The sequence below is a fragment of the Phoca vitulina genome, unplaced genomic scaffold, assembly GCF_004348235.1.
Source record: "Phoca vitulina isolate PV1807 unplaced genomic scaffold, GSC_HSeal_1.0 scaffold41, whole genome shotgun sequence".
Classification (NCBI taxonomy): domain Eukaryota; kingdom Metazoa; phylum Chordata; class Mammalia; order Carnivora; family Phocidae; genus Phoca; species Phoca vitulina.
Genome location: NW_022589744.1, coordinates 15,928,217 through 15,952,867, shown reverse-complemented (window position 1 = coordinate 15,952,867; position 24,651 = coordinate 15,928,217). Strand labels below are relative to the sequence as shown.

Here is a 24,651-nt window from a genome sequence, read left to right as displayed (position 1 = left end):
CCTTGCGTCTCCCTGCCGAGAGCAGCTCTAGCTGGAGACTGGTGGAGGAAGAGTCATGATTAACTGTGGGGTTTATGTGTGGACTTGAAGGATCTAGTGGAAGGAGAATGCATCATTGAGCCTAAGTTTAAACTCCCTGTCTTGGTGGGCTGGCCACCCATGTCTCTGGGCCATGAGAGTCCCTTCCTGAGGCTGTGTCCCAGGCACAGAGTTCTTCTGCTACAGGCCCTTTCCTCCGACGTGCAGGTTTCCTTGGCAGATTGACTTGAGAAGGGGAGATGCCTAATCATCTGAGCCACCCAGGTGCCCCAGATTAATGTTGCTTTAAAAAAAAAATTAGGGGCGCCTGGGTGGCTCAGTCGTTAAGCGTCTGCCTTCGACTCGGGTCATGATCCCGGGGTCCTGGGATTGAGCCCCATGTCGGGCTCCCTGCTCGGCGGGAAGGCTGCTTCTCCCTCTCCCGCTCCCCCTGCTTGTGTTCCTGCTCTCGCATCTCTGTGAAGTAAATAAATAAAATCTTTAAAAAAATAAATAATTTGAGAGAGAGAGAGAGTGCTTGTGTGGAGGGGCAGAGAGAGAGCGAGAGAAACTCCAGATTCCTTGCTGAGCTCGGAGCCCGACTCAGGGCTTGATCTCACGACCCTGAGATTATGACCTGAGCCGACACCAAGAGTTGGACACTTAACTGACTGCAATACCCAGGGACCCATGATATTGCTCCCCCCGACCCCAACCCCGAGCACAGCGGGGGGTGATGCGCCCTGCATCCGCGGCCTTGACGTTAGGGAGTGGTCATGCCCAGCTCTCCTGAGTATGTGAGCGAGGGACAGAGAGATGCTCGGCTTGGTTGTCCACTGGGCCTCTGGAGTCCATTTGACTGCGCTTTTTGAAGCCGGCCACGGTCAGCCTCCGGTGCGCGAAGCTGAGCAGACGGCAGGCCCCTGGCTTGTCCCCTCCTAGGCTGTTCTGCCCCCGCCCTTCACATTCTCTGGTTGTTTGGCCACCAGGTCTGGTTTCTGGTAAATGTTTGAAAGCCAGATGGAAAAAATTTCTATTCCCTGATCAGTAAATTATTTTGTTTTTGTCAAAGAAACTAAAATAGAGATGTTGAGGGTTTTTCTTTAATTCTCCAAAGCTGGAAACGATAACAGATGTTAGAGCCTAACCCGATGGTGCAAGTGCACGTGTGTGGTGGTGGAAGTCAGCTGTCCCCACCGTCTGGTCTTCCCTCTTCCGCTCAGGGCCCGCCTTCGACAGGGTGCCCGTCCTTCTCTTGAGGATCTCAGCCAGGTGCCTGCTCCATTGAACTTACTGGATGGTTCCCTCTCAGCGGCTTTTGCACTGTCCATGTCCCTAATTTGAAGTCACAGTGGAGGGCTTATGGCGTGACGATGGAGAGGTTGGGGTGAAAGGCACGCGGGGCAGTGCCCGGCACAGTGAACGCGGCGGCCCCGGCTCGGGGGCAGTGCTGCACCTCCCGGGTGTGGTGCTGGAAGACAGTGTGGTGGCTGCGGGGGAGAGACCACGGTACAAACACTGGCCTGGTTTTCACCATTTGTCCCGTCCACCTCCATCCCCCCGCTCCGTCCACTCAGGAGCAAAAGTTTGCTGGGATGCAGGGCGCTGTCTGCCATTCACGTCCCTGGTACTTGAGGACACGGCGCACAGTTCGGGCGGGGAGTAGAGACCTGCTGGAGGAGCTGCGGTGGTGCCTCCCTGCCCTGCATCCCAGGCCGTGTGCTCAGGCCACTTGTCAGGTTGCCGTCAGATGCTTTTCAACTCTTACCCAAGACAGACTCTTGAGGGTTTATTTGTTCTGTGGGTCCGAAGTGATGAGGAACACATACAGACTTGGTTTGAATCTCCTCTGGTGGATTCCCCATGAAGGTCTCTCTCTCACAGGTGGTCCCGACAACCAGGTCCACTTTGAAGGGTACCAGGTGTCCAATCAGTGCATGGCGCTGGTCCGCGACGAGTGCCTCCTTCCCTGCAAGGACGCCCCCGAGCTCGGCTACGCCAAGGAGTCCAGCAGCGAGCAGTACGTGCCCGACGTGTTCTATAAGGTAAGACCACCGAGGTGCGGAGGGAATGGTGGACGGGGAATGCTGTGAACCCTGACCTGTGTCAGACTCCGTGGTCCTGTCAGCCGCTGGTCCCCTGTGGCGGGTCAGAGCCTGCCTTGTGGATAAAGGCGTTCCAGAGCATGTCTGGGGTTTCTCACCAAAAGTAGAATGAGCACACACCGGGTTGGGGATATAGGGCACCACATCAAACCCTTGCAACACAGACACAGTTTCCGTTTCTGAACATAAGAAGCCTGGATATATCAGAGCCTCGGCAGGAGTCAGGAACGGAGCTGTGGGGTGGGTACGTGGGCTCTCCTCAGGGCACCAAAGTGGGAGTTAACGATTTAGACACATCATTGTCCATTTCTAAATCTTTGTTTCTTGTGAAAGCTATAAAAGCTATTTTTATTGAAGAATGTCCTGTTTGAACATGTAGGAGTTAGGTGCTTCCCTCTAGGACCGGAGAGAGTCTCCTTTCCTCCTCAGCTTGGCAGTTGTTCCTGCTTACGGGCCAGGCACCTTCTTGCTTCCTGATTGGGCAGACTCGGTTTCTCTCTGGCACCGGCCTGCTGCCTGGATGGTTCCTTCAGTTGTCTCTCCCGGCGTGAGGCTGCTTTTGTCTGTCCGAAGGGTATCTTGTCTTCATTTTAAAGGCTGTTTTCACTGTATAAAGAATTCTAGGTTGACAGGTTGGCTCCCCTGTTACTAGACTCTGGGCGTTTCCAGCGGGAAAGCTGGCTGTCACTGTCGGGGCTTCCTCCCTCCATAATGGGACTTCTACTGGCGGCTTTTTATGTTCTCTCTGTATTTATTTATTTTTGTTTGTTTGTTTGTTTATTATTTGATAGAGAGCACAAGCAGGGGGAGTGGGAGAGGGAGAAGGAGGCTCCCCGCTGAGCAGGGAGCCTGATGAAGGGCTCGATCCCGGGACCCTGATCCCAGGGATCATGACCTGAGCCGAAGGCAGACGCCTAACGACTGAGCCACCCAGGCATCCCTTATGTTCTCTTATTACTGCGTTCTAGCAACTTGGTCTTGATGTGCTTGGGTAGTTTTCCTCATGTGTCCTGCATTTGGGGTTTGTTGAGCTTCTTGGGTCCGTGAGTTGTGTCATTTTTTTGGCCATTGTATTCATTTTGTGTTGCTGCCGTAACAAGTAGCTGTACACTGGTGGCCATAAGACCACCCTCGTGTGTGCGTTCACAGCCCCACGGTCGGGCTCTGGGCTTCGCTCAGCCACCGTGATGTTGGTTGGGCTCTGATTTGATGACCTGCAGTGTGAGGTGTTGGCGGCCCCAGGCGCCTGGGCATCCAGCCCGCGGCTGCTCACAGCATGGTGGTCTGCTGATTTGCCCCACAGGCCCGCAGGGGTGTGCTTCTCTGACCACCGCTGCCCGGGCGTGCTCGACAGGCTCTTGCTGATCCATCTGGCCCGCGCAGCTGCCCCAAGGTCCTCTCCTGACATCAGAGTCAGTGGGTTAGTGACCTTAATCACACCTGCAAAATCCCCTTTGCCACGTAAGGGAACGTGTCCGTGGGCACGAGTTCTTGTCTTAGTTACAGTCCTGGGGAGGAGGCTGGGAGATTTTTCAGGACCATCTTTAGAATTCTGTGGATGCCAGTTGTTCAGTATCTTTTGGTTTTTTGGTTTTGGTGGTTTGTTGTTGGTTTTGATTCCTCCATCTCCTTTGGGGACTCCATGTATTTGGCTGCTTGAAGTCGTCCCGCGGCTCACTGGTGCTCTGTTCACTTTATTTCAGTCTTTTTTTTTTTTTTTTAAGATTTTATTTATTTGAGAGGAGAGAGAGAGAGAGCGAGAGCACAAGCAGGGGGAGCAGCAGAGGGAGAGGGAGAAGCAGGCTCCCCACTGAGCAGGGAGCCCGATGCGGGGCTCTATCCCAGGACCCTGAGATCATGACCTGAGCTGAAGGCAGACGCCCAATGACTGAGCCACCCAGGCGCCCCGTCATTTTTTTTCTTTCTGTGCTTCATTTTGGGTAGTCTGCGTGGCTGAGTCCTGCAGCCTGTACGTGCTGACTTGTGTGTGTCTGGGCTGTGGCCGCTCCTGGCTAGCAAACCGTGTGGCCGGTCACTGTGTCACCGCCGCAGCTTTCGCCCGGTGCTCATAGGTCTCTACTCGACTGTATGCACATTTGCGATGCAGTTATAATGAGCATTTTAATGTCTTTATCTACTAAATCTGTCATTTCTGGATCAGTTTTGATTTTTTTTCCTCTTCTAATTATGGGTTGTGATCACATATTTTCAGACCCTTGTGTCCAGCACATGTATCATCTGTGGGTTTGCAGCTGTTGTCTGTTTTTTCTTCTCGGGTGTTTGGGAAGTTTTTGTTGTGTGCTGGTCATGGCATATTAAAGAGCCACAGACCCTGGAGGACCTTTCCGCCAGAAAGGGCCGCCCCTTCCTCCAGTGGGGAACTGGGGTGACGGGCTGTCCACTACGTTGACGCAGTACTTCGCTGGGTCAGGTCTGACTCGCATTCTGTGTAAGACTCCGTCTGCTGCTGATTCTTGCCTTTCCGTAGAGTATGGTCCTCCAGGCTTTGCACTTTTGTCTCCTTGGCCCTGAAAGACTGGGAGATTCGGTTTTTGTCCTTAAGAAGTCTCCAGCTTGGCTGCTGCCTCGTGCAGTTTAAACACGTGGACATTTCCACCCCATACACTGCAGAAATTTTGCATCATATGCCCACAACTCTCTAACAGCTTTTAAAATGCAGCTGGGTGGCTCTGTCGGTGACAAGTGTGTGCCTTTGGCTCAGGTCATGATCCCAAGGGCCTGGGATCGAGCCCTGAGTCCGAGTCTGGCTTCCCTGCTCAGTGGGGAGTCTGCTTCTCCCTCTCTCTCTGCCTCTCCCCCTGCTTGTGTGCATGCGTTTTTTTTTTCCTCACTCTCTGTCTGTCAAATAAATAAAATCTTAAAAAAAAAAATTTATCAGTGCTATAGAAGCCCTAGGGAGCCCCCTCTGACGGGTTCATCATTCCTTGTTTTTTCTTACTTGTACCGCTTGTATGTATCGTCGTATACCCCTTTTTGAATGTGTTTAAGTGGGACCACCGTGATGTAATTTCTTGTGTGACCGTCCCTCACGTCCCTCACGTCCCTGCATTGTGCCCATGGCCGTGTAGAACCCGAGTGCATTTGTTTCCACTGGTGAGCAAGGTGCACCCCAGCCCATCTCGTTCTCCTTGCCGGGGCCACACTGGTGGTCTGCAGGGTTTTGCCTCTATGAGTAACTCAGCTGCCGAGCTCTGGTCTGCGAATCCTGGTGCGCGTGTGCGAGCACCTCTGGGTCCAGGAGGCCGGGCAGGTGCCGGGGCGTGGAAATGGGAGGAGGTGGGATCTGGGGGTTTCCTCTGACCAGGTGCCAGCAGTCAGGGAGTATTCCTGTTTCCGCGCCCTCACCCTCACTGGGTGTGGTCAAGTAGTGCCTCTTCCCGTACTTCTCCAATCAATAATGAGGCTAACTATTTTTTTTAAAGATTTATTTATTTATTTATTCATTTGGGAGAGGGAGAGAGAAAGCAGGGGGAGGGAATGGGGGCAGAGGGAAAGAAAGAGAAAGAGAGAATCCCAAGCAGGCTCTGCCCCGAGTACAGAACCCGATGCGGTGCTTGATCCTATGACCCCAAGACATGACCTGAGCTGAAACCAAGAGTTGGATGCTCAGCTGACTGCGCCACCCAGGCGCCCCGAAGCTAAACATTTTTAATGATAACAAATTTTAGTGATTATAGTTCCTGTTACTGAGAATGGTCTCTGTGGCCACTATACCTTATCCAGGATATCTAGGCCAAAATTTGATGATCTAATTTCTTTACAATGAATTGGTTTTTCTAGCAATTTAAAGAATAATTTTTTTTAAAGATTTTATTTATTTATTGGTGAGAGAAAGAGAGAGAGCGCACAAGCAGGGGGAACAGCAGGCAGAGAGAGGGAGAGGGAGGCAGACAGAGGGAGAAGCAGGCCCCCCACCTAGCAGGGAGCCCGATGTGGGATTCAGTCCCAGGACCCCAGGATCACCCAAGCTGAAGGCAGACGCCCATCCGACTGAGGCACCCAGGCGTCCCTCTAGCAGTTTTTTTTTTTTTTTTTAGATTTTATTTATTTGACAGAGAGAGACACAGCGAGAGAGGGAACACAAGCAGGGGGAGTGGGAGAGGGAGAAGCAGGCTTCCCACCGAGCAGGGAGCCCGATGTGGGGCTCGATCCCAGGACCCTGGGATCATGACCTGAGCCGAAGGCAGACACTCAGTGACTGAGCCACCCAGGCACCCCACCTGTATGTTATTTATTTGTCAGAGAGAAGGAGAGCACAAGCAGGGGCAGCGGCAGGCAGAGGGAGAAGCGGGCTCCCTGCTGAACGAGGAGCCCCATGTGGGACTCAATCCCAGGACCCTGGGATCATGACCTGAGCTGAAGGCAGACGCCTAATGACTGAGCCACCCAGGCGCCCCTCCAGCAATTTTTTAAAAGATGTTATTTATTTATTCATTTGACAGAGAGAGAGAGACAGAGCAGGGGGAGGGACAGAGGGAGAGATAGAATCTCAAGAAGACTCCCCACTGAGTGGGGAGCCGAACGTGGGGCTCCATCTCCAGACCCCAAGACCATGACCTGCACCAGAGTCAAGTGCCCAACTGACTGAGCCACCCAGGTGCCCTTTAAGTTAAATATTTCAGTGGCTTTTCTGAGATATAACTCCTATGCAGTACAGTTCACCCACTGATAGTATAGAATTCAGTGGGTTTTAGCATATTCGCACATATTCATGTACCACCATCGGACTTTGGAACACTTTTGTCCCCGAAACAGACACCCCGCACGCCTTAGCTGCCCACCCCTGAGCCTCCCGTTCCGGAACCCTGTCGTTCGTCTGCTTGTGTCTGCTTGTGCGCTCGCCTGGCAGAATCGCACCACGTGGGTCTGTGGTGAGGCACTTTCTTCACTTTCCGGACGTCTTCAGGTGCAGCTGTCTGCAGCATGGAGTCCTCAGTCTCGGTCTTCCTGAGTATCACTCAGCCTGCCGGGGCGGGGGTGGCGGGCAGGTCCCGGGGCTGAGGAGGCTTGGGCCTCTCCCTGAAGAGGGACTTTTGAAGCCCTTGTAACAAAGAATTCACTTCCTCACCCATCAGAAAAAAGGAGAGGCTGAGTCGCTGTGTGGAGTCGCATCATCTGTGTTAAGGTCTGACGGGCAGGGGATGCCCGGGCGATGGGAAGGGACGGGGCAGCGGGCCTGGGCCCGCTCCGCAGCGCCTGTGTCCTGGCTCCCGGCCCCTCCTCGCCTCTCTTCCTGTCTCGGAGTCAGCACAACTGCTGCAGCACAACTGCTGGGGCTGTGGGGTCCGCGGGAGCCCCGGGCGGCGCTCCGGAACCCTGGCTGGAACCCTGGCTGGAATCGCGGGGCCGGCGAGCGGAGGCGAATGTCCCAAGGCGCGAGGTGTGCTCTTGTCAGCCACTCTCTGGAAACGGCTGTGGAGCGCAGGACGGCGGCTCTGCTGCACCTGCTCCTTCCAGACTGCTGCAGCTGAGCGTCGGCTGGGCTCCCGGCGCCTCCCGGTGCCTCCCGGTGCCTCCCGGTGCCTCCCGGTGCCTCTCGGGGCTGGGGCAGCAATGGAGCCGGTGGGGAGGGGCACCCTTATCAGTCTTCGAGAAAGCGCTTCCTCGCCCCTTGTGTAGGGGTTCTTCTCCTCCTCCCTCCTCCCCCATCCCCCATGGTGTGTAACAATTGGGCTTGAAAGCATAGACCTCGCCCTTAATTCCTATTTGTGGAGCAGGCACTTCAGTTTTAAACCATTAGTAAATGTTCACAAATCAAACCACCCCATGCTGGGAACCAGTATGAGAAATAGGAGCGTGTTATTGCCCCCTCCCCCCAAAGTTCCTGTCTTACAAGGATGCATTTGTGACGCGATGTTTTGTAATGCAGAATCAATGTTTTGACTCCTTTTTAGGACCTGAGGATGCCATTCTGAGCATTTGGACAGTAGTTTCATTTAACCCTTTTCAGGAAAGCTTGTGGATCTGTGGGTGACGGCAGAACCTGGTGTCCCCATTGAAGAGCTCAGCGTGTCTTACACCTGAGGTTCCTCAGCCAGGCTTTCCGACCCCAGCACAAGCTCAGGAAACCCTTTCGTGCATAAGATGAATAACTGTGTCCCTGTAGATGAATCAGACTATTTGTTTCTCTTTCGAAGTTTTTAAAATTAAATATCAGGGCGCCTGGGTGGCTCAGTCGTTAAGCGTCTGCCTTCGGCTCAGGTCATGATCCCGGGGTCCTGGGATCGAGTCCCACATCGGGCTCCCTGCTCCGCGGGAGGCCTGCTTCTCCCTCTCCCACTCCCCCTGCTTGTGTTCCTGCTCTCACTATGTCTCTCTCTGTCAAATAAATAAATAAAATCTTTAAAAAAAAAAATAAATAAAATTAAATATCAAATAGAGATTATTTATAAAACGTGTTTAAGAAGTACAACATCACATAATACCCAGTCTCTCACCTGGAGTTTAAGGACCAAACATTCCTAGGACCCTCCTAGGCCTCCACCCCTTCCTCATTCTCATGAGGTGACCACTGTGCACAGCTGAGCTACAACTTCCCTGCTTCTCTCCCTAGTTGTACCTCCTGTGCTGGTTTTCCTTAAACCAGGCAACTTGTGTGTTGTGGTTGACAGACACTTGCTGGGCCCCCTCCCCAGGATGGCCCCCCGGCCACATGCAGGTGTCAGCCGCCACTCAGACTCCACACACTCTGTCATCGTGTCGTAACTTGTACCGACCTGATGCTAAGTGAGGGCAGACTCCTTTTTTATTTGTGTGTTGGCTCTTCTTGTGTCCTGGGATGTGCATGTTCAAGTCGGCTTCCTTTTTTTTTCCCTGGGTGGTTGTGTCTTTTGCCTGTTGATTTGTAGGTGTTCTCGCGATGTTCCGTCTCCTCCCTTTGTCAGTCACTTGTGTGACAGCTCTTAGCACGGCTCCTCCTGTCTGTGGTGTCTTGATGCCAAAGGTTTATGTTTTACGATGGTCAGCTTTGTGACTCTTGTCGTTACGGTTCAGCAAGTTGAGTCAGAGGATAGTCTGTCACCTTGTATGAGGTTTATGCTTTTGTCTTACACATTTGGGTTCTTAGCCCACCTGGAATTGTTTTCAGTGTATGGGGTGAGGCAGAGGCCCAACTTACTTCTTACTTTTCTTTTTAATCTTATATGGATAATCAACTGTCTGAACACCCATTAATTGAAAAGAACCCTCTTCTTTGGACTCTGTTGATCTGTGGTGTTTCGGTCATCTGCTGTCCCCTCACCCAGGATGTGTGTCTCTGCTGCTCTCTGCTCCGTTGGCCGGTTTTCCTCAACCGGCACCAACACCATGTGCTTGCCACCACTCCGACTCTGCGGTTACTCTCTATACCTGATTGGTTACAGCCCTGACTTCTCCTGACCCTTTATTCCTCCACAGAAGATTGAACACTAGCTCGCAAGTTGCAGCAAAACAAACAAGTTTTATTAGGATTTCATCGCGCCCTTTTCTGTGCTGAGTTCCCCTGCACATGTGGGGGGTGCTGCACCTGTTCGATGTTCCCAGGTGTCTCTCAGGGAGTTAGGGTCATCTGCACGGAGGTCCTGCCCATCATCTGTTAGATTGTTCCTAGGTACTTTATAGTTTCTACATAATATAAATAGTGTCTTTTTAAAATTGCGTTTTCAAACTGTTGTTTGAAACTGGTAAATGTTTGTTTGGCAACTTTCCTATCTGTTATTGGTTCCCCAAATTTACATGTATATTCTTCTGGGTTTTCTGCACAGATGAGCGTATTGTCCAGGAATGGCAATTGTCTCTCCCTTCCCATTCATTTCCGCTCCTGCTGGTAGGGCTTCCAGAACAATGTCCAGTGACCAGCCCTGTTATCTTATTTTTAACCGTAAAGGAGGTGCTTTCAGGATTTCATCATTAACTATGAGTTTGCTGTGGGTTTGTTTGTTTGGTAGTACCCTTCATTGAGTTGGAAATTTGCTTTTTACTTCCATGTTTTGTAAATTTCTTGCACTTAAGAAGTGAGCTCCCTTTTTTTTTCTTTTTTTTAGGTTTTATTTATTTATTTGAGAAGGAGAGAGCATGAGTGGGGAGAAGGCAGAGAGAGAGAGGGACAGAATCTCAAGCAAACTCCCAGCTGAGCAGGGAGCCCAAGGCGCTGAGCAGGGAGTCCGAGGTGGGACTCAATCCCAGGACCCTGAGATCACGACCTGAGCTGAAGTCAGACACTTAGCCAACTGAGGCACCCAGGCGCCCCAAGAAGTGAGCTCCCTTTTGTCAGGAGCTTGTGTTACTGCTTTAGGCATGCTGTGGTCTTCTTGGACTGCTTACTCGCCTGTTAGTGAGAGCACGCTAGCAGTGCTTCCCACAATTTTTTATAGCCTTGTAGGATTTGAGACACTCATTTCTCATATGTTGTAGGAAAATCAGTTTGAGCAAAGAGGCCTCTGAGGGCAAACATGGAAGTAATCCTCTTGGTCCTCCTGTGGGCTGTGGGCTGTGGCTGGGTTGAGTCAGCCTTGCAAATGGGACATGCACCGAGGTTCATCCAAGGCTACTCGTCATGTTGTCTGTGATAACAAAAATGGGAAGCAATCTTAAAGTCCAATAATGGGGCATTAAATTAGAATATATCTCTGGGGTAGAATATTATGTGGCCATGGAAGTCGTGTGCTTGAAAATTATTTAAAGATCTAGGATACAAAGATACAAATGTAGTGATCTGAAGGGGCACCTGCATCCCAGTGTTTATAGCAGCAATGTCCACGGTAGCCAAACCATGGAAAGAGCCCAGCTGTCCGTCCACAGATGAATGGATACGGAAGAGGTGGTACATATACACATACACACAATGGAATACTACTCGTCCATCAAAACAAATGAAATCTTGCCACTTGCAACGACGTGGATGGAACTAGAGGGTATAATGCTAAGTGAAATAAGTCAATCAGAGAAAGACAATTATCATACGATCTCACTCGTATGTGGAATTTAAGAAACAAGGCAGAGGATCATAGGGGAAGAGAGGAAAAAATAAGATGAAATCAGAGAGGCAGACAAACCATAAGAGACTCTTAATCATAGGAGACAGACTGAGGGTTACAGAAGGGAGGGAAGTGGGGGATGGGGCAACTGGGTGATGGGCATTAAGGAGGGCACGTGATGTAATGAGCACTGGGTGTTATATACAACTGATGAATCACTGATCTCTACCTCTGAAACTAATAATGCAGTATATGTTAATTAATTCAATTTAAGTTAAAGATCTGGGATAAAACTCAAAATGTAAAATTATACATATACCTGCATATGCAGCATCGAGATACGTGTGTGGGTGTTTATGCACACGTTCCTATGTGTGTGTTTACAGAGGACAGGCCTGGAGAGCTTGGGGGTCCTTTGGGAGGGTGGTCGGTGCTTGTCCACAGCTCTGATGTGTATTTCCTAGCGGGTACTATGCAGCCAGCAAAGAATGGCTGGGGGGAGGGGAGAGGTATAACCTAGAGCCACTGTGACACTATGGGAAGGAAGGGACGGGGGGACTGCAGTGACATCCACGGCCTGTTGTTTGTAAAAGCAAGTGCTTTTCCTGAGTCACCGCTTGGCATGGGTTATCTTGGGGGTGTGCAGGGTGGAGGGGAGGAGTGTGGTCTTTTCCTTTCTTTCTCTCTATGCTTCTTCGCTCTATACGTCGGTTCCTTTCATAATTTAAAGCTAGAGTTTTCCGTGTTCGTGGTTGGTCCTGCAGAAAGACACGAGGAAGGCCTGGTGATCAGTAACCACTGTTTGCATCTGGCATACTTCCTTCTTATTTCTTTCCTGTTGTTTTAGGTCAGTTGTTTATATGGTGAATATAAAGATAAAGGAGTACATTATTGAGTATTTGGCTAAATCATAATATATGATAGCTACTTTGGTTGTTCCTGGATGTTGTTAGCGCTCCTGGTGTGCCTCAGTGCACCCTCTGGTCAGGGGTGGGTGAGCGTGCAGCCTGGGAGAGTGAGGTGTACCTGGAGGTGGGTCTGCAGGCGTGGTGTGCGGATGGTGTTTGGGGCTGTTGCCTGGATGCGATCATTGGGGCGTAGAGGTGGAGACGAGCATCCAGGGCCAAAAGGACCTTCAACATGGACAGGTGAGCCACAGCAGAGGCTGAGTGTGCACCCACAGGGTGCCAGGGGGCACCTGGAAGCCAAGCAGAGAAAGAGTTTCCTTGTCACATGGTGCTGACAAGTCCAGAATGGGGGTGCTGTCGGCACCACATGACCGTCGGGGCCCTGAGCAGCTAGTGTAGAGAATGTGGGGCTGGTTAGCATGGGTTTAAAAAAGAGACCAGGGAAGAACCGAGTCTGCTGGGAAGGCATGTGGGGCAGTGGACGGTGCTGGTGTGGGAAGTAGGGTCAAGACACTTTTCTTGTTTGGGGTTTTTTTTAACATAAGAGAAATAAACCGCATGCGTGTGCTACTGGCATTGGCCCTGTGGCAAAGGGTGACTGGTGATGGGAGAGGACCTGGTGTGGGAAGGGGCTCTGGGGCATCCGGAGACAGGGAGGGGCCGGTGGGAGCGGACGTGGGCCCCTAGCTCCCGAGCTGGCAGGCAGCTGGTGGAGGGCTGGGACTGGGAGTCTTGGAGGACCAGTTTGCTGGTCTGGGTGAAGCCAGTCATCAGCTGAGAGCAAGGCAACAAACAGGTGGAGCTGCTGGAAGCTTGGGAGTGAGCGTCTAGACAGCAGGTGAGGGGACGGCCGGGGACGGGTAGCAGGACCTCGAGGGGCTGTGTCACAGTTCAGAGTTTCATGTGGATCAGGAGTACAGGTCTGTCTTAAGTTAATGTATGGGACACTTTACTGATATGAAATCCAGTGTTTATTGTGGAAAATCAGAAATTTTTGGTTATAGGAAAACAGGCACCCCAGCACCATTCCCCCTGCCCTTCCAGCACCCGTTGTGCACACATGGTGAGCTTGTAATGGTAGCCTCTTCACTCAGTCCAGACCTGGAGACTATGCCAGGTGTCACACCTGGGTCCTGGGACAAGTCACACTGGTGTCTTCCTCGCGGGCTGTCTGTGGGGCGACTGGGGGGGGTGTCCCAGTGTGGTGTGGCAGGGCACTGCAGAACCTAGAGAGTGAGAGCCAGGTCGGGGGAGCCCATCCAGGGCCCGCACGTCAGGAGGGCATGGTGCGTCTGGGAGCTGAGGCTCTGTGGTAGCACCAGTGTGCTAAGATGGTGAGGTGGGTGGTGGGAAAGCACGGACAGAGACATGGAAGGTGGTGCTGGGACATTCCTGCTGGAGCGACGTGGAAGCGGGGGGATTTCACAGCACAAGCCTCACATGCCGGTGGCTGGGCCGGGAGAGGGCAGCAGGAGGGAGATGTGAGGTGGGCCTGAAATCAGTATGAGACGTGGTAGGAGGGGGCTGGAAACAAGGTTGCGGGCAGGAGGTCATTGTTGTAGAAGGTCATGCTGGGGCACAGAGTTGGGGAACCCAGTGAGATGGCTGGTGCTGTCATGCAGGGGGGACACTCCCTGTGGCCTTTGGGCTGCTCCGGGATGGCAGGGGGGACCCAGGCTGGAGCAGGTCTCTGGCTGGGGTGAGCGGGCAGGCGCTGGAGTCAGAAGCTGCGGTGAGTAGCACACTGAGAGCCAGGGGCCAGTGTTTCGTGTTTGAGGTCTGGCCTGGTGGGACAGGAACACAGCTGAGCAAGCCATTTCTGGCATTACCTGCATTGGAAGCCCTGGAGGAAGTGAGAGGACAGGGAGGCAGTAGGGCAGGTGGGTGCAGTCCCAGGGGTTGTGGGGAGGAGGGCACGTAGGCAGCGGGGGGGTGTCCCTCTTTCCAGGAGCTGGCTGTTGAGGGACCTGGGTTTGGCCCAGCACCTGGCACTTGTCCGCCGTGCTTCGTGGGCCATCCCACGCCTCACTCTTGGCGTGTGCTCTGCATTACTTGTCGAAGGAGAGCTGTATTTCAGGGGTAATGCATTCTCCCAAATCTCCAAGAAGGTGGCACAGTTCGTACATGCAGGCTGGCCCGCAGACCACCCTGCCCTTGCCGTGCTGGGGCACAGTGGTGCTCTCAGGACCCTGCTCTGCACCCGCTTCATCCCGGAGTCACCTGTGTCCCTTGTGAATTGCCTTGGCGGGGGCGGCACGTAGGTATTTGTGAGGCGGGTCATTGTTTCTACATCGTTTGTCGGGTCTTTGTATATTAACCCTTTGTCATGTTGCAAACACATGCCAGGCTGTCATTTTCTTTATGTTGTTCCTACAAAGAAGCTGAAATAGTTTCTGATTTCAAAGATCCTTTTTTGGGGCGCCTGGGTGGCTCAGTCGTTAAGCATCTGTCTTTGGCTCAGGTCATGATCTCAGGGTCCTGGAATCAAGCTCTGTGTCAGGCTCCTTGCTCAGCGGGGAGTCTGCTTCTCCCTCTCCCTCTACTCCTGTCCCTGCTTGTGCTCTCTCTCTCTTTGAAATAAATAAAATCTTAAAAAAAAAAAATCCTTTTTCATTATAATTTCTGCCTTTGTCATCATATTTAGGAAATAATTCTTTACTCCAAAAGTGTATATACCTACATTTTTTCTAGTGCTTTTTTTTTTTTCCCTACAGATTTTATTTATGTATTTGAGAAAGAGAGTACAAGCAGGGGGAGCTGCAGAGGGAGAGGGAGAAACAGGCTCCTCGCTGAGCAGGGAGCCTGATGTGGGGCTCGATCCCAGTATGCGGGATCATGACCTGAGCCGAAAGCAGACGCTTAACCGACTGAGCCACCCAGGCGCCCCCTTCTAGTGCTTCTCTGTTTATTGTAGTTCCATAATACGTTTTTGTATTTATCAGGGTAAGACCCTGCATTCATTCAGCTTTTTTAAACAAATGTTTTAATTACAGGAGATTATGTTTGCTACATAATGGGCATTATTCAGGACATTTATCAATCAAGAAATTGCTGGGAACGCGTGGATCGCGTGGATGGCTCAGTCGGTTAAGCATCTGCCTTCGGCTCAGGTCATGATCCCAGGTCCTGGAATTGAGTCCCAAATCGGGTTCCTTGCTCGGTGGGGAGCCTGCTTCTCCCTCTGCCTGCCACTCCCCCTGCTTGTGCTCTCATGATCTCTCACTCTCTCTCTTCCTCTGGCAAATAAATAAATGAAATCTTAAAAAAAAGAAAGAAGAAAGAAATTGCCAATAAGAGAAGAGATTCTGAACAACATATTGGCATAATATCCCAGTCTAGGAAAAAGGATTTTTTGGTACCTATGGTACCCGTTCTTTCCCTTGACTTGGAGGTAGCAAGTCTTGCTCAGCACGAGTGCTGTCAGGACCCGGGTCTGTGGCCACAGGGTCCCCACAAGGGGAGGAGTGTGGTTGGAATGTGTGACCTCACGGTGCCAGCACCGTGTGGGGGAGAGTGTGCCCAGTTCTGATGCTGAGCTCCTGAGTTGAGATGTGGGGGGACCGGGTCTCTAAGCCCCCTCCGCGTCTACCAGGCTCTCAATCTCAGGCACGCGAATCACCTGTTAGCTCTTGGTGTCCTCATGCGTTGGGGACCTGGTGGTTGTGGACACATGGCTTCTCGCCTGGACTGTGCGCCACCAGCACCTGACACGCGTCAGTCACTGGTTCTGTACGCGTCGACAGACGCTCTAGGTGCTTATCGACAGGACTGTTTCCTGGTGATTCTTGGAGGAACTTTGCTCAGAGAACTGGGATTTTTTCTTTGTCCTGTGAAGTCAGATGAAGCTGCTGGTGTCACTTGAGATCCTTCTTGCTGGTTCTTTCAAGAGAAGAACAATACAGTAGGGATTCCATCTGCCTCTTCCAAGCAAGATGGCACCCCTGGTCAGTGGAGCTTGCCCTTGTCCTGGCACAAGCACAGGACTTCTCCGCGATAGCGGCAGACATGGCCGTGGCAGGTGCCGGGGCACCAGGGACCTCAGCCCCTGTCTCTCCCAGAGGCATGCTCCCCGTGGAAATGAAACCGCTGACACTTTGTCGGCTGCCGACCTGGGAATTAAGAGGCCCTCCTCCCCCAGCCCGACATCTGCTGACGCCCATAAAAAGTAATTGCTTTTGAGATGCTGTATAGGACCGGGGACTGGCTGGCAAGAACATCGACGTGGAGGCATGGGGGAGAGATGGAAGTTACCTGTTTCCCCCCGGGGAACAGAGGCGGATGTAACACCTTTATTTTCTTGGGGAGCAGAAAGGTACAGTTGGGTAGTTAAATTTGAAAGAGAATAGCACGACACAGAAAAAAGAGAGAGGGGCATTTAACAAGAAAAATCCCTAGAGGGGAAGATTAAAGCGAACAGGTGCTGGAATAATGTTTCTGCATATTAGAGCTTAATTAGATTTGAAGATGAATTCCAGATGGGCTAATTATGTATGAGTTGTTGCAGGTTATTTCTTGTAGGGGCAAACTTATATTTTTGGAAGTGGTGATTTAGTTTGATTGGGTTTGATTCCTGCCTCCTACCATATCTCCTCCGAGAAACTGCCGCTTCTGGGGCCCCAGGACCCACTCAGCCAGCCCGTGTCTCGGGCTGCCCCCGTCGAAGCTGGTGGAGCCACAGAAAGCTGGGCCCACCCTGACCACTGCAGAAAGCAGCACAGGGTGGCCGCCTGTCACATGAAGGACAAGTGACTTACCCAAGTGGACTGGAATGTAATTCCAACTTCAAAGGAAGGCAGACAGACAAAGCGGTGTGTTTCCAGGCACGTGTCCTTCGATGGGGTGCTGATGCTTCCTGTGTGGCTAGCTGGTTAGACAGACTTGGACCGTTTTCTGGGAGAGCAAAGGGGCAGGTTCCGGTTGGCAGCTCTCTTAAGTTGTGAATCGAGGAAAGGTCGGGAAGGCATGGGTAAACTGAGGTGTATTACAGACCAGAAATTTTAATTTCTAAACAAAAGGATGTGGGCCAAATAGGACCTCTGGACTTGCCGTTAGGATGATAGATTTGCTTCAACGTAGGAACAGCCTGTGAAGGTTGTCTCGAAAGGTGGTGTGCGCCTCTGACGTCCGTGGACAGGTGGGATGCGCCAGGGTGGCCTGACGTCGCCCTGCAGGCCTCAGCGGGGTCTGCTGGCATCCATTCGGGTCTGAGGGCTTTAATAAACGTAAACTTTTATGGAAGGCCCCATAATTGGAAGTTATGGATGTATAATTTATATATGACTCAGTGAATGATTTATATGATGTTAAGTGATGATTTAGATAGAAAATATGACCCCCCCCCCCACAGAATCTTTAATGAAAAGTGTTGGTTCTTATGAATTTATTTCTAGAGCTCTGTTTGAACTCAGCATGTTTGACATAAATCAGATATAATTGTCATTTTATGATTAATGAACATATGCTGGCCGTTTTTCCCCATAATTAAACTTTATGTTCTGTGCATCTGACAGAGCAAAACAAGTTTAGACTTTGACAGATTGTTGGTGGGGGTTTTCCATGTTTGCGTATTTGTGTGTGTGTGTACTCATTTGCGTGTGTATTTGTTTTATGAACGAACACGTATTAAAGCGGGTTTCAGAGGTGTGAGTAGGACCGTCAGGAGCTAGCCTTCAGACCCGAGGTTGAGGGGTGCTTGTGAAGGATGGAGAGGCACGGTGCAGCTGGGGGGGTGGGGGGCAGGCGGGAGGGGGCCCTGGGCCCGTGTGTGGCTCACACAGGGCAGTGTTAGTACCAGGCCTCATGTGTGTGCTGGGCAGGGGCCTGTGATGCACGCTCCCAGCGGAGACTCCCCATTAGCCAGAAGCACGGCTGCTTTTCATGTTATGGCCGTCATACCGAGCTCCGGGCAATGACGGCAGGTGGATGTGTAGCAAAAACATGCACAGTTTCCTGTCTGCTTTTCATACACTTCGACAAGACTCATAATCGTTGACAAGGTAAGACAAACATGTGAAAGACTAACCATGTCACTGGTCAGCACGCCTTCACTCACGCCGCTTGCTTCTGTTTCCTGTTTCAGGACATAGACAAGTTTGGCAATGAGATCACCCAGCTGGCCCGGCCCCTGCCCGTGGAGTATCTGATCATAGATGTAAGTGTGCGGCGTCCACCACACCCTGGGCGGCCGGGTGGGGGCCGGGTGAGGGTGGCAGCGGTGGCTTGGACAGTTGCCTTCTGCTTGGCCCAGGACAGGCACCCAGGAAGGAGATGAATCATTGAGCTCCTGTCATCCCTGAAAAGCAGGCGATTTTAAGGGCTTTTTCTTCTAGTTTCAGTTTTTTTATTTCCTTAAGTACAACTTAGGGTTTACCTTCTCCCAAACTAAAGTGCAGCAAAGGACCACCGACCTGGCCAGGCAGCCTCTGGAGGTCAGTGAGCCCAGCATGGCGCCGTGTGTAGGTGCGACCCTGGTCACAGCTCGGCTGCCGGAGCTGGGCTCGTGGTGGGCCTCTCCACCTGAGTCAGTCCCAGGGGCAGCCAGCGGGACTGTCCTCAAGTGAGGTGGTATGTGCTTTCCTGGGGGGAACTCCAGGAGCCCAGAAGGCAGCTGGCTGCGACGCACGATCCTAGTCTCGGCTGCTTTCTGGAGGTGTGCTCGGCTCATGGAGGTGTGGCCCCAGGCCAGAGGGCAGCAGAGGGCTCCGGCATGAATGCCCAACACATTTGCAGCAATCAGCTCTGTCCCGGGGGGACAGGCGGCTGCTCATTTCCTAACTGCTGCCTGCCAGGTTCTCTTCGGGCTACATTAGGACTCAGGAAGGGCATGTGATGCAGGCTGTAAAATATCATTGCATTTGGAGCAGCGGGTCCCCAGGAGCCAAGCCCATCGGTGCTCCATTCCAATTGACAGCTCCTGAGAACGTATTTATTACCTAGGCCGTAAAGGCATCTGTTATTTAGACTACCTAGGGTGTAATTAAGATGAAAACAGATTGATGGAACATACACTTAGGAGGAGTCGGCATGATTTAAAGCCAGCTTTCTGAGGTCTTCTCTCCCCGTGGCCTCCCCACCCTTTTCTTTTTACAAAAGAGCCGAGTTCTTGCTTAGTGTGCTGTGTCAGTAGAGTTTGGCTGTGAAGGAACATCCTGCCTCCTGATAGCCAAGCTCTCTGTTGTTGTGGAACGAGGTTGGAGCAGGCCCTTGAGAGCAGGTGTCCAGACTGGTGTGTGCAGCCCCTCATCAAGCCTCATGAGCAGTCTGCTGTTTCAGGCAGGAGAAGGCGTGGGCCACATTCCCTGGGCTGCTGTGGAGCTGTCCGGGCATCGGCTAGATGACCTGAGACAGGCTGGCTGGGGGGTGGCTTAAACACAGGACAAGGTGCTGGACGCCCTGCACCCCTCTGTGGGTGTCTGGGATATTCACAGACTGCCTAGTGAGCTTTGGTTCTGTCGTGCTCTAAGGGGAGGTTACAAGTCTAACAAAGACGTCTCTTCATCCCGCATCTGTTGCCTGGGAGGGGTTCCGAGGTGCTGGTCCACCACCGTGTCTGCCTTCCCGGAGCAGGAGCGCTGTGCCGTCCACGGGCCTTTGTCTCTTCCGCCGTCTCTCTGCCAGCAGCTGGAGACTGAGAAGGGCTTGCGGGTCTTAGCCTTGGTGGACGTAGGCACTTGGGTCATCTTTGACTCTAGAGGAACACACTGAGGCTTAGGATCCGTAGCAGACAGAGGCCACGCGGCCAGTACGTGGCACTGTGGCCGGAGCCCACACGGCTGCGTGGTCTCGTCAGTAAAAGACCAGCGGGAGGGGCGCCTGGCTATTAGCTCAGTCGCTGGAGCGTGTGACTCTTGATCTCAGGGTTGTGAGTTCAAGCCCCACAATGGGCGTAGAGATGACTTAAAAATAGCATCTTTTTTATTTTTTTTAAAGATTTTATTTATTTATTTGACAGAGAGAGAGACAGCGAGAGAGGGAACACAAGCAGGGGGAGTGGGAGAGGGAGAAGCAGGCTTCCCGCTGAGCAGGGAGCCCGACTCGGGGCTCGATCCCAGGACCCTGGGATCATGACCTGAGCCGAAGGCAGACGCTCAACGACTGAGCCACCCAGGCGGCCCAAAAATAGCATCTTTAAAAGAGCAGTGGGGCTCAGGTCTCGGCTGCTGCTGCCGGCTCAGCCATCTTCCAGTGTGCTGGCAAAGTCACAGCGCGTCCTGGGCCAGCCAGCCTGAAACGGCCCGCTGCCTTTGCTGATGCAGAAAACAGACCAGAACAACATTTTCATTCTTTAGAAATAGTCCCAAAGGAACCAGAATAGCTACCCTAAATCTGGACGAGGTGTAATCTGCTGCCGCTGGTGTCGTATTATAGAGGAGAGGCTGTCTCAACTGAAAGGTGGTTGATAGCTCACACGTGGGTGCTTTCGTGGGGAGGAGCGCCTGCCGGGGGGATGAAAAACGGTATTTGTATTGATTCGTGCACATTGACCACTGTCCCTGTAGTTTGTATCGATTGTGTGTTAGATTTAAAATGCCCTCTGTTGTTACTAAAGCATGTCTGAGCCAAATGAAGGGCTTAGGCTCCCCTTTGGACACAAGTTCTTGACTCCAGCCCGTCTGATGGGGAGAGCACGACTGCCGTGTCCTGCACCTCCGAAGCATGGGTTCTCTTGCTGCCTGGACTTGCCCCAGCTCCACGCCGTGGGGCCGTACGTCCCAACGGGCCTCAGCAAGCTCTCTGGAGGTCACTGCGTCTCTCAGACCATCACAGCTGATCCTGAGAATTCTCCTGGCCTCATCTATTGTGTCCCCACAGCTCACTCTCTGGCTCCTCCGCGGGCGAGGGCCGCTGTGTGGGCGACTCGGCAGACGGAAGCCCGGAGGCCGGCACACACAAACTGCCCGCAAACGGCACGATCCTAAAACTTGTGAACAATGATCCTTCATTTTGCTTCCCAGATCAGAGTGTCAGGGTTTTCATTTCGGGGTGTCTTTAACCGGGGACCGTGGCGTCCAGTGGGAAACAGGACTCTTTGGCTGGAGCTCGGGGGAGGGTGCCGTGCTCAGGGCTGCTTGGGGCACCTGGGGCCGCCCTCACCCCTGTTTGCAGCACAATTTATCAAGGGTTTTGTTTTTGTTCATTAGATCACAACCACTTTCCCCAAGGATCCAGTTTATACTTTTTCTATTTCGCAAAATCCATTTCCTATTGAAAACCGGGATGTATTGGGTGAGACACAGGTAAGCTCTTTGTCTTTAGAAACATAATTTAAAGTAACTACTGCTTGTTTATCTAGTGTCAGTGTTGTTTCTCCAGAAAGTACCAAGCTTTCAAACTCTCCTGATTGATTCTTGTGACGAAGCCCAGCTAGGACTTTTTCTGAGACACTGTTGATCACCGAGACATCCTCTGTGGGGCCAGGGCTGACGTAACCACAGAGGCAACTCCCCGTAAGGCCACAGGCTTGTGGATCTGCCAGAAGAGCCGTTCTCAGTTGACTTCTTTTCTTCCCCAAACGTATTTGTCACTTGTGTCCTCTCCCAACAACTTTTTTATTATTCGTTTGTTAACAAGCATCATCTCCTTGTGGAGATGTCACTTCACTGCTCTGGCTTCCAGTCCTGTCACCCTGTGCGTTTCTCACACACCGTCCGGGCCGTGTGGGCCTCATGTGGCCTGGCCGCCCGGGCTTTCCAGCACGCGGTGCGGGTCCCACACAGCACTTCCTGTGCGGCGGTCCCTGCTCTCCGCTGCACACCTGCCTCGTGCTGCCACACGGACGGCCTGGGACACACATTTGTTCTTAGGTTCTAATTGCTAACAGGCGTTGCAGAAAAGAATATAAGGAGATTCTCTTGGGAAGTGTGGTGCTTTATTTGCAAAACCTCCCTGATGCTTTGCTCTCCTCATGGCGCATCTGTGCAGGGACTCGGGATGCTTGAAGAGGTGCAGAGCCACTTCCTGGTGGCACTCTGGAACCTCCTGTGTTTAGTTTTTTGTTTTGTTTTTTTAAAGACTGTTCATTTATTTGAGAGAGAGCATGAGAGAGAGAAAGCACGAGAAAGGGAGAGTCAGAGAGAGAAGCAGACTCTCCGCTGAATGGGGAGCCCGATGCGGGACTTGATCCTGGGACTCCAGGATCATGACCTGAGCTGAAGGCAGATGCTTAACCGACTGAGCCACCGAGGCGCCCCCTCTTGTGTTTAGTTTTGCTGACAGTGGGAGTGTTGCATCATCCCCCAACACACACACACACACACACTCCTCGCTGTCCAGCTGTCCGAGGTCAACAGTCCAATGCAGACAGGTCTTCTAGCCCCAAAGTGAGCCCTTCCCACAACCCACTCTCCACCTGGAGGGGTGGGGGGCATTTTCTGTCTTTTTGAATGTGTCTTCCAGCTGGGTCGGCTTTATACACATGCTCTCTTGCACACGTCAGTGAGTCACACGTACTGAGAGCACCGTCCTGGGAGGATAGAGCCGTAGCTTACTTATGTGGTAGCCGCGTGTCCCTCTGGCCTGGGTCCCCATCAGTGATTATAGATCAAGATGGGGAGAGGTGTGTGTCCGCACTCTGCATTCAGCCGTGTCTCAGGAGGGGACAGATGGCTCTGGGCTGGGCACTGGGGCTGTCCTGGGACACGCCTGCTCACTCGCTTCCTCCTGCCTCGCCACTGTAGGACTTCCACAGTTTGGCCACCTATCTATCCCAGAATACCTCATCTGTGTTCCTGGATACCATCTCGGATTTCCACCTCCTGCTGTTTCTGGTCACCAATGAGGTCATGCCTCTGCAGGTACGGGCCCGAGTGTGCCCGCTGAGCACCTGGCTTTGGGGGTCCCCAGCTGGGGTTTGGCTGTAAAGTCAGAGCATGGCTGGGAAGCTGGGTCAAAGTCCCTCTTACGTTCTGTGGGCAGTGGCTTTTCATAGGAGGCTTACTGGTAGAAAGATGGAGTTTTCGCATTAGCATCTGCACTGAAACAGCTTCCCTACGGGTCTGCCCCCCACAACGGAGGACAGTTTCACTCGTTATAATTCTGTATTGAGCTCTGTGTCCTCTAGCACGGAGCATTAGAGAGCCAGCAATTTACAGAATTCCTGTCCTAACAGTGTCAGAATCACGGCCTCTGCTCCTTACTGCTCTCTCCCCTCCTCCTGAATCAACTGTGGTTTTATGGCCTTGGCCCAGAAGGTTGGCTCGCGTCCAGGCCCTGAGTGCACAGCTGCATGGTTGGCATTTTTAAGACGCACTGTTGGGAAGAAGAGGGCAGGTGTCGTGGGCGGCGGCTGCTCTCTGAGCAATGTGGGGCCGTGGGTCCAGCCAGGGGGCCCTTACTTTGTGCCCTTTTTTCCTGCCTGAGACCCAAGGACACACCAGAGAGAGGGGAACGAGTTTTCTCTGAGCCTCTGACTTGACACGTTCCCTGAAGGTGACAGAATAGAGAGGCCCTTCTGTCCCCACTGCTCTCCTGCGTCAGGCGGCCTGTGGCTGTTCTTGTATCCTGCTGGGTTTAGCTGGTGTCTGTGTTTCGTCCCCAAACTACCCACTTCTGACATTGGACATCAGGCACCCTGAGACTTCCCTCTGGCTTTGCTTGCCTTGGTAAGCCTAGAGGGTGGCCCCTCGGCCCCAGGTGCAGCCGCTGCCCGTCCAGTTGGATAGGCGGCAAAAGTCTGGGCTCTTCACACCAGGGCCTCCTCACCAGTAGACGTGTACTGTTTGGAGTCGCCTGTTAGAAAACCTGTTCTGGGGAGCCCCTGAGAGCCCCCAAAGCCTTATTAGTTCCCCACTATATAAACTCTTTTAATTCTATGCACTTTGACCCTGGAGGCCTAGGATCTAGAGACATGGTTGAGAAGATAGAGAGCCTGCAGGGAGAGCATGAGGGTGGAGGATGGACCCCAGGACCCTGGGCACCTGTCTGTGCATCCAGGCCCTCAGGATAAGGGACGTGAGCTTTAGTATCTTGGTGGTTGAGCACACTCCTCATGACAGAGAGCAGCATAGTAGGGCTATTTGGGAAGAACTTAAACTTAGCTCTAAAATTTAGCAGTTGATTTTATAGAGCTAAGTGTGTGGCATTTTGTGTTTCATAGTGACAGCCTGTGAGATTTTTTTTAATCGCCCCTGAAGCGTGTCTTTATGTTGGGGAAGGAGACACTAACGACAGTGTGTCCACCATCGTGAAGCATGTGGGAGCCTTCATTTTTGGGTTCTTGCAGGACAGCATCAGCTTGTTGCTGGAGGCCGTGAGGACGAGAAACGAGGAGCTCGCCCAGACATGGAAGAAGTCTGAGCAGTGGGCCACCATCGAGCAACTGTGCAGTAAGTGTCCTCCCCATCCTCAGTCCCAAGCGTCACGCCCTCCCACTGCCACTGCCAGAGCCCAGGGAACCGGACACGTACGCCGCACAGCTCCTTAGGTCCTAGAAGCCTGACGCCAGGTGCGTTCGGTGTAGTGGGCAGTCAGACAAGGACAGGACTTTTTCATTGCTGCGTCGTGCCTGCTCTCGAGGCCACACAGACCTTTGGAACACAGCTCTGTGCTGGATGGATAGAGAGGATACGCGGATCAGCCTCTTAGGAGCAACTTGAAAGTCACTGTTTGAGATAAACAGAAACCTTACATTCACCACAGTGCTGAAAG

General features: G+C 52.3%; 1 protein-coding gene across 1 annotated transcript in view; it reads left to right on the top strand.

The window, feature by feature from the left end:
* Nucleotides 1-24,651, top strand: part of NPLOC4 (NPL4 homolog, ubiquitin recognition factor) — a 67,884-nt gene that overhangs the window by 39,478 nt on the left and 3,755 nt on the right. Inside the window, exons 12-16 of the mRNA XM_032429437.1 lie at nt 1,903-2,063; nt 18,086-18,157; nt 21,147-21,242; nt 22,683-22,799; nt 24,227-24,329. Of these exons, the coding sequence (XP_032285328.1) occupies nt 1,903-2,063; nt 18,086-18,157; nt 21,147-21,242; nt 22,683-22,799; nt 24,227-24,329 (549 nt within the window). The remainder of the gene's footprint in view (nt 1-1,902; nt 2,064-18,085; nt 18,158-21,146; nt 21,243-22,682; nt 22,800-24,226; nt 24,330-24,651) is intronic.